This window comes from Geospiza fortis, unplaced genomic scaffold, assembly GCF_000277835.1.
Source record: "Geospiza fortis unplaced genomic scaffold, GeoFor_1.0 scaffold213, whole genome shotgun sequence".
In the NCBI taxonomy this organism is placed as follows: domain Eukaryota; kingdom Metazoa; phylum Chordata; class Aves; order Passeriformes; family Thraupidae; genus Geospiza; species Geospiza fortis.
Genome location: NW_005054399.1, coordinates 2,003,243 through 2,013,128, shown reverse-complemented (window position 1 = coordinate 2,013,128; position 9,886 = coordinate 2,003,243). Strand labels below are relative to the sequence as shown.

Sequence of the window (9,886 nt, the reverse complement as noted above, 5' to 3'; positions counted from 1 at the left end):
CAGAAGAAATTCTGATTTTGCTGATATTCTCCTGGGATACAACAGGATCCTGTGGTGCTCCCCAGCACAAAGGAGGGACAAATCCAGAGTCCAAGGAGCCTCCTGCCATCAGTGACTCTGACACCCAGCAGCAAGGAGTGCACCCAGAGGAGCCCAGTGCCCACAGGAGGCACTTCCCAAGTGCTCCAGCAAACCCAGCCAGAGCCAAAGTCCTGCACAATACTGGGATGGCTCTGGAGGGGACTCCAGGCCTCCCTGGGCAGCCCCTTCCAGTGCCTGGCCACCCTTTCCATGGAGAAATTCCTCCTGATGTCCAGCCTGAGCTCCCCTGGCACAGCTGGAGTGAGCAGAGAAGTGGCTGAAGGGGCAGGATGAAAGGGGTTTCCATTTCAGGAACAAAACAACTGGGAACAAGTGTGGGTTTCCCCAGTTATTCCAACACGCAGTGACCAAACATCCCAGAGGATGCACCTCTGCTTTTCAAGTGACCAACCCCTGAAGTGGCACTAGCAAGGAAAATAGCTGCCATTCCAGCAACACTTGGGAGCAGATCCAGGAATCAGAAACAGTTCAGAAAGAGAGTTACAAGGGAAGAAAAGAGAAAAAAAAAACTTGTGCGGCATGTTGAATGATTCAACATTTTGAGTCAAGGCTTTTTCCATGTGCATGTTCTGTAATAGCTTTACTACTTCCCACACCCTTCTATTTAAGTGATTACATCAAGGCCATGATAATGGCATCAAAAAAAGCCACCCAAAAACCCCACCACACACAGGGAAGTGTTTAAATAGGGACTGGTTTCTGTCCATGGATACGGCACAGCGAGCGTCAGCCACCACAATTAGTAGGGAATGAATGCCAGCTCCCTGTCCGGCTTCGGAGGCTGGGTCACACAAATACCTCAATAAAGAACAGAAATAAAAGCCAGAAATAAACCACAAAACTTTTTAAGTGATCCAGAAGAGAAGGAGCACAAACACTCCAAGGTGGAAGTAAATGTGCCTTGCTCACAGCTCACTGATTTGAGCATTTTTATCATAAAACCTGAATTGGTTTGGGTTGGAAGGGACCATAGAGACCATCCAGTGCCACCCCTGCCACTGTCCCAGGGTGCTCCAGCCTGGCCTTGGGCACTGCCAGGGATCCAGGGGCAGCCCCAGCTGCTCTGGGCACCCTGTGCCAGGTCCTGCCCCCCCTGCCATGGAAGGATTTCTCCTCAGCATCTCACCTAAATTTCCCCCTTCTCACTCTGATCACGCTTAACTAGGCAAACTTCAACTGCTCCATCACCTCCCCTTAGGAGCAAACACACAGTGAGTGCAGCTGGAACTGCCACTGTCCCCAGCCTGGAGGCCACAATCCATCCACAAACACCCCAAAAACTGCTGGGACACGGTCTGGCACCAACTCCTACCTCCCTGCAGAGCGGGGGTTCCTGGGGCTGTGCAGGGCAGGGCTGCACTGGGATGTCCCTGCGGGTCCCTTCCCACTCAGGGTGTTCTGTGAACTATGAAGTGAGCAGTGTGCTGCCCAAGGCTGAGCAGCCTTGCTGCAAATGGATTTGACAATTCCTGCCCATGCACAGGGCAGCTGGAAAAGGAAAAGCCAGGTCCAGCTTGGCAGCACGGTCACATGCTCCCCATTGATTTCTTCTGAGGAACAAGAGTTTGTTTTACCTGAATTGATTCTGTGCGTGTGTTCAAACCCCTCTGCTCATTCTTACTGCAGTGCTGTGACTCAGGCTAGCTGCCCTACTGCTGGCACAGCCAGTGATATTTGGTGGCTTAAACCACTACAAATCCCATACTCCAGGCACTAACTCCCACCAGGCACCACCACCAAAACCTGCTGTTTTTTAGAGAGGTTGTTTGGCTGGGTGCTCTCCTCTAGAGCTGCCCTGGGGATCTGTGTGATGCTCACCCTCAGCCATGTACAAAGATTCTCTCTGTGCTTGGCTGAAAGGAAGGTTTGAGAAACACCAAACTCAGATTTAACTGGAGAACTACAAGGGAGGGGATGGGGAAGGGAGGAAAGACAAGCAGCCAGGGCACAGGTTCAGCTCTCCAGGGATGATCAACAGAGAATGTTCTGCCCTGGGCACACACTGTGTGGTTATTGTCCAGGCTCTGGCACACAGGAACACAAGTGGTTCAGATTTCTCAGGCACAGAACAAGACAAGCTTGTAGTAACTGAGTAGTAGCAGCTTATAGCTGCCTTTTGACCTGACCACGTTGAATCTTTTCTTCCCAGCTGTGTTAGGAGCAGTAGCTGCTGTGCTGGAGGGAGGCCCCAGGCCCTGCCTGCTGTCCTGACCCAGCTGTGGGGCAGCCCTGCAGCCCCCAGGCACACCAAGCTCTTCCTCTGCCACAACAACTCAGCTCCCTCCTCTTACTCCCTTCTCACATTAGTGCAACAATTTCCTGGAGCTTTTCCAAGAGGCAGCATGCAGGATACTATTGACTCCCAGTGATTTCATTAGGATGCTCATGCTAAGGTATCTGTGCAGCTTTACAGAGCAGCAGCCCCTGCAGCCTGCTCTGCACGCTGCTCTGCCCAGCTGCAGCTTCATCCAGCAGCCCAGCAGGCACTGCCACACTCCCAGCTTGTGCTGGAAGGCCAGGGTGAGCCCTGCAAGCCCCCTGGCACCTACACTGGCCACAAGAAAGCCTGGGCATGCAGGGAAGCTGGAAGAACCAAGTGCCCAAGCTGGCCCAGACAGGGCAGGAGGGGTGAGAGGCACACAAAGGAACAGCCATGGCATGACAGCATCAGGGTGAGCAGAGAGAGGGCCCGAGTGGTGCCACTCCATAGCAGCACAACTCAAACCAAGGTTCCAAACAGCCTAAACAAACCATTCCTGGTGTACAGAGCCAGCAGTGTGACTGAGGCAGGGGGCAGGCACAGGGAGGGACAGGATTCCAAAATCCTGAGTAACCTTTCCCCACCTGGCAATGCTGCTCCCTGTGCCAGTGGTAATCCCACAACACTGCAGGTCTAACACCCGTACCAGCTCAGACCAGAGGTCTCCCTAGGATGATCCCACCCTTCCAGAGGCCAACAGCAGCTCCCAAGGGAAAGGTCAAAGAGAGGAAACATCTACTAACACTGGCACCTAAGTTGTTTTCCAGCTTTTTCTCAGAAGTACTTAGAATTGCTTTGTATTTCTGGACCATTACTGAGCTCATGCTTTCATCCATCTATTTATTCTAATACCCAGATCCTGCAGGAAGGCAGCAATAATCATTTACATGTGAGGCACAAACTGTTTTCCCCCCCATGTGCATCACTTTCTATTAATCCACATTGAAATCATCATCAAGTCACTAATTTCACAAGATACTTCTACAGTTCTTTACCACTCTTCAGAGTTTGGATTTGCCAACAAGCTGCCACTTACTAATCACTATTTTCCCAATTTTTTCTTAGTGTTGAACAACAACATACCCTCAAGCACAGCTCTCCCTCTCCTCCATAACAAAAATGAACAACATATGCTCGCCCTCCATCCCAGCTCCTCATCCATATGAGAACCATTCCCTCCCCACAACCACTGCGCCATTTCTCTGGCACAGGACACAGTCAAAACACGTTCCTGAAATCCAGGCACTGTTCTGGTGTCCTTTTCCAACAGCTGTGTTGATTTAGAGAACTCCAACAGAGCTGGGAAGCACAACTTACCTTTGCAAAGGCCACGGGGGCTCCTTCCCAACACATCCTATGAATTCTGTGTTCCACTAAGGCTGTCTGTTAGAGCTCCCATGACTTGTTCACTAGAGACATCAGTCCTGCTGCCCTGGGGCTCCCTGGATCCCCTCTGGAGCCATGTGAGGCACAGCCACAACCTCCCAGCTGGAGTTTTAAATGACAGGGCACAGACCAAGCAGCAGCTCAGTAAACTCCTTGTCAAGTCCCTTTAGACCTGTAAGAGCTCTCTGCTCACCTGTTTGATTTATCCACTTATTCCAGCACCCCTTCTGCTGGCACTTCCCTTAACTGACCCTAAACCAGAGTTCCCAGGGCTCTCACTGGATCTCCTGTGGCTGGGGGCAGCTCAAGCTGGAGTTCCACAGCCCTTCCACCACCTCCCCACGTCCTGGGCACTGCTACACCCCACAGATCGCAGTGCAGCAGAGCCTCCACCAGCCAGGAGCAGGCTGAGACTGAAGCTGGGACACCCAGGCCTGAGCAGGACGCAGGGGAGCAAGCAGCTCCAGAGAAACCAGTCCCACCAGTACAGCCCAGGGCAGTGGGAACTGCTGTACAAACTGCACAGTGCAGGCTGACAGCCCTGCAGGGGTCCTGCTGCTCCAGATGTACCTGCAGCTCCTCAGGAACACAAACCCAGAGCCTTGGGACTGTGGAACAGGCCAGTAACAGCCCCAGGTTCCAGCAGTGCAGGCTGACAGCCCTGCAGGGGTCCTGCTGCTCCAGATGTACCTGCAGCTCATTGGGAACACAAACCCAGCCCCTGGCACGGACCCAGGGCTGCCTTGGCACAGTGCAGGTGCAGCAGATCCCCCTGGGGCCAGGTGTGCCCCAGCAGGGCCTGCTGCAAGCCAGGGGTCCCCAGGAGCCCTGTTCTGACCTGGGGCTCTGGAGGCCTGAGGGGCCAAGGAGAACTCTGCCCTTGGAAGGACATCTGCAGGGAAGGGAAGGGCAATAACAGCAATGAAACCTGCAGAATGTGCCCAGAGCCTGGGCTAGAGCTGTGCCCAGGGAAGGGCACAGTGGTCCCAGCAGGCTGTGCCAGGCTCACACTGCTCACACAGAGCAGGTGAGGGGGCATGCAGGGCATTGCTGCCCCTCCTGACCTGTCCCAGGCAGCTGCTACAGCTCAGCACCTGCACTGAGAACATCAACTCAATGGAACCCGGGGAATTTTCCACAGGTAAAACGGTTTTCAAGTGCAGTCCTGACACAAACACACAATTATAGAATGACTTGGGCTGGGAGGGACCTTGGAGATCATCCAGTGCCACCCCTGCCATGGCAGGGACACCTGCCACTGTCCCAGGGGGCTCCGAGCCCTGCCCAGGGATGGGAGCCCACAGCCGTCTGCTCCCTAATGAGGGTACAAACCAAGAGCCACACCACAGCACACCACCTGAAATTGTTATCCTTTTAACGCTAAAATGTAACAAACAGCACTGGCTCATGGGCCTGGACTGTGCAGGCTGTGTTTCTGCTGTGAAAACTCTGCTAAATGTAAAGATTTGTGCTCTTAATGAGACAGAAAGCAGATAAACACTCAACAGATATTTTAATCCAGTATCCATGCCTCTCTGTAGCACTTTTTTCCTTTCCTGTGACAGAAAAGGAGCTACATATGAGAGAAAAAGAAAAAACCCAACAACTTTCTGCCAGAATAAAACCACTTAAAGAGAAGACATTTCTAACATGACACAGAACAAATGGGCAGGAGTCTGTAAGAGAAGAAAAAAGCCTCTTTTCCCTCCCAATTCTCTGTCCAAACAGCATTTCAAACATTAAAAGCCTGCCCACATAGCAGAACAAAATGATCAGAAAAGTTTTAAAAGTGCTGCAGTACATCACTGACTGAGTTTGAAGATGACTCACCTATTAGAAGAGAGTCCCCTGAATGGGATTCCATAATTGGTTTTGACAGGGGAGGTTTTGATCTGTGGGAAGAAGGAAGAAGCATCTCAGAGCAGTTAAGCCTGTTGAACAGTGTGCTTACAGCTTTTTTCTTAACATATATATATGTGTGTGTGTGTGTGTGTGTGTCAAAAGCAGCTGAGGGAATATCTCTGCCCTCTGCTGGAAAGGAAAACCTTTGCAAGCCTGGTGAAGTTGGAGCTGACTTTTATACCCAATTTCTTTAATTCTGAGAGAACCTTTCAAGAGAAACCCAGGCAGTCTGTAACGAGCCCTCAATAACCCCTGATGGATTCATTCCAACAGGACATTCCTGGCTGTCCTGCTTCCAACTGAACAGGCACATCTGGGAATTCAGTGCTGTCCTCAACCTAAGAGAAGATTCCACCACCTCTGATTGCCAGGACACTGTCCCTGCCACACAGCAAGCTCTGCTTGGCTCCCCAGAGCTTTCACCCACCCCTTCTGCAGCCTGGGACAGTGGCTGCAGAGCCTGCCTGCACAATGAGCCTTTATTCCACATGCAGTCCTGGAATGGTTTGGGAAACCACCTCAAAGCCCACCCAGTGCCACCCCTGCCATGGCAGGGACACCTCCCACTGTCCCAGGTGCTCCAGCCCCAACATCCAGCCTGGCCTTGGGCACTGCCAGGGATCCAGGGGCAGCCCCAGCTGCTCTGGGCACCTGTGCCAGGGCCTGCCCACCCTCACACCCCAGAACATGAAGAGTTTCTCAGCAGAGATGAAATAATGGCCCTGACTGACAGGCAGTCTCCACAGCGGAACACAGACTTACTTGATATTATGTATTTTTCTTGCAACGATCATTGGGAAATCCACTTCAAAGTATTTCCTAGGGAGAAGATTTTCATCCTGGGAATTGCAGGAAGACACTAGAATTAGGGAGACTCAAGTTTCACATGCACAGGACAAGACAGAACCTCAAATCCTGAACAGTTCTGGTTTGGCTTACAGTGCCATTTGTAACAGTGCTGTAACAGTGTCCCACAGCTTAAATCCCAACAAAAAGCAGCTGAGAGACGTTAGAATGCCCTCTAAGAGCTAAAGAAATTATTTAACACTTGATGTAATCACAGAAGCATAGATGACATGGGAGGGGACCCCTGGAGTTCACCCAGTGCAAGCCCTGCCCAGGCAGGGTCACCCGGAGCAGGCGACAGGAACGTGTCCAGGGGGGGCTGGGATGTCACCTGAGAGGAGAAGGACTCTGACCCCAGCCACAGACACTGAAACACACCCTGCAGCCTGTGCTGGGGCTGTGGGAGAGCACACACAGCACGCTGCCACAGCATGTACCAGCACTGGCAGCACAGCATTGGCAGCACAGCCTTCCAGGGAAGAACAGGAAGGTTTTGCACAGGCTCACCCACACAGGGACCACACTGCAGCTCTCCCCCAGCCCACAGCCAGAGCACAGGCACACCAGCCTGCCTGGACTACAAAAGAGAGAAAAGCTCTTCATTCCATGCTGGCAGGGTTTCCCAGCCTGCTGGAGAAGCTGTGCCAAGCCTGTCCCTTGCAGCAGCCCCGTTGTGATGGATGCTGCTGCCCGTGCTGGCTGTCACCCCGTGGCTGTCTGAGATGAAACCAGCACTCAACACTCCAGGAACTGCCTCCCAGCTTCTGCTCATTCATTGCACCACACCTGCTCTCTGCAAGGACAAAGAACTGGCATTACAGGCCCCACTTCAGCTCTTAAAATCACTGTTACCAAAACAGTATATGGGCAGAGCTTTTGTAGAAATGCAGGTAAGAGAAAAGCTTCACATCTCGGGGAAAAAAAAGATTAGAATTGTCTCCTTTCCACTGATGGAATACAATAAATTGTGACCAAGCAAAATGCTCCTCAGGCTTCCCTCCAGAACCCAAATTTACCCATGTAAATGCTAATGGGAAGACAATTCACTCAGAGGTGTGTTCACCCAGAATGATACCATCAAACAACACCTGAGTAACTGAATTTCCATGAATTACACACACACAAACACTCTTACATATGGAGCAGGCTGCCCGGAGCAGCTGGGGCTGTCCCAGGCCAGGCTGGGCAGGGCTGGGAGCAGCCTGGGACAGAGGAAGGTGTCCCTGCCCAGGACAGCGGTGGCACTGGGTGATTTTTCAGATCCCTTCCAATCCAAACCACTCTGTGATTCCATGATTTACATAAATAAACCCATAACTGGAATCCCAGGGGACGTGGGGAAAGTGTGGCAGCAGGTCAGGGAGTGCTCCTGCCCCTGCCCTCGTCCCTGGAGAGCTGCAGGGTCCACTCCTGATCCCCACGAAACACAAGGAGCTGCTGGAGAGGGTCCAGCAGAGGCCACAGAGATGATTTGGGGTCTGGAGCATCTCTGTGATGTGGAGAGACTGCAGGAGCTGGGCCTGGTTAGTCTGGAAAAGGGAAGGCTGAGAGGGGATCCCATCAATCCATACAAATCCCTTCCAGGGGTGTCAGAGGATGGTGCCAGACTCTGTTCAGTGCCAGGATGAGGAGCAGTGCCCAGAAACTTAAACCACAACAAGTTCCACCTTAACATGAGGAAGAACCTCTTTCCATGACAGAGGACAGAGCAGAGCCCTGACATGGCAGAGCCCAGGGAGGGTGTGGAGCCTCCCTCAGGAGACATCCCAAACCCACCCGGACACGTTCCTGTGTCACCTGCCCCAGGTGACCCTGCCTGGCCAGGGGCTGCACTGGATGATCCCCAGCGGTCCCTTCCCAGCCCAGCTACTGTGGGCCTGTGTGGGAGCTGCTGCTGTGCTGCCCTGTGGCACAGAGCCAGGCTGCAGAGCCCAGGCCAGCCCCCAGGGCTCCCCCAGCCCCTGCAGCCCTCGTTACCTTCAGCCTCCAGAACAGGGTGTCCATGCCAGCCCCAAGGTTGACAATCTGAGAGTTGCATTGTGTCTTCTGCAGGAAAGCCTTGATCAGGTAACTGACCCCGTGCACTCGAGCATAATAGCCTGCAGCACACACAGAGCTGGGAGTCACCCCTGGCACACAACTCCCCATGGCTAGCACTCATGCAGGTCCCCAGGCACTCTGCAGGGACAATAATGCCCTCTTTTTAACTACCTAAGGGCTTCTGTTTTCCTTTTTTAGTTACAAACAAAACCCCATGCACTGATGAAACTCAACTGCTTGGGTAAATAGAAGTTTTAGCCAAGTTTCACCTCAAGCAGAGCAGAATAATTCTGCACTTGCAGGGACCCAACTGTCCTGGGTCAAACCAACATTTCTGACTGCTTTGAGGAGATCTCTACACTGGGACATGCAGAGACAGCGCACTCACAACTCAGAAAGCAAAGGAAGAGAGTTTTGACTCACAGATTGATATTTCAAAGATCAGACACAGCACGGGTGGAATTACTGCTGTGAAGAAACCTCCTCTCACTCTCTCACATACTCCCTCCCCCCAGCTCCCAGGGTGCAGAGGTGTTGTCAGGACAGGTGAGGTGTTCCCATCCCTGTTCCAACTTGCCTCTGTTGATCTCAGGTGCCTTCCTTTCTTTGGCTTGTCTCACAAAATGCTGGATGTAAGGGTCCTTCCAGTAGCCAACACTCACAGCAAACCTGCGCAGCAGCAGGGAAAAGAGAGAATTATGAAATAAGGCCCCCAAAATTTACCCTGAGAGATACACACGATGGAAAGGTCCCTCTGCCCTGGGTGTGCACATGCAGACACCGTTTAAAAATCTGTTCCATGTGTGGAACTACTTGAATTAAGAGATTGTATAAAGTTTAGTTAGAAATTTTAGCTGCTACCATATTCAACAAGCATCCTTTTAATGGTCTCTCCACTATTGGATGGAATTTTGTGAGCAAAGACCCAAATCTCAAATATTCCCTCCTGGGGGGCCCAGAAGATGAATTGTCTGTCTGGAGCTCCTCAGGCACACAAATGAAGCTTCACTTCTACCTGCTGTATATGACAAGGTGTTTGCACTGATTCCAGAGCTGCTATATCAGTTACAGTAAAACAGTTCTCTTTAACAGAACTTATGGCTTTTACAAGTGATTCCCCAGGGAAAACTCTCCACCCCACAAACGCTCTGCTGCTCTAAAGCCCACAAGGGCAGCCCGACCAAGAGAGAGGCTCAATTCACACAGCAGGGCAGTGACACCCATCCCCTGCCGGCGCCCATCCCGGCGGGAGCGGGAAGGAGATGGAAAAGCGCCAGGCGGGTTCTGGCTCAGCGATCAGACACCGCCAGCCACGGCAGCACTGCAGCCGCCTCAGCCCCGGCCCCACCG

At 52.3% G+C, this 9,886-nt stretch overlaps 1 protein-coding gene across 1 annotated transcript in view; it reads right to left on the bottom strand.

Annotated features, from left to right (window-relative positions):
• LCMT1 (leucine carboxyl methyltransferase 1) overlaps positions 1-9,206 on the bottom strand; it is a 16,217-nt gene extending 7,011 nt beyond the window's left edge. Inside the window, 7 exon segments of the mRNA XM_031061123.1 lie at positions 5,579-5,640; positions 6,413-6,489; positions 7,004-7,147; positions 7,149-7,236; positions 7,238-7,289; positions 8,474-8,595; positions 9,114-9,206. Coding sequence (XP_030916983.1) covers positions 5,579-5,640; positions 6,413-6,489; positions 7,004-7,147; positions 7,149-7,236; positions 7,238-7,289; positions 8,474-8,534 — 484 coding nt within the window. The 5' untranslated portion in view covers positions 8,535-8,595; positions 9,114-9,206.
• Positions 9,207-9,886: the final 680 nt, after the last annotated feature.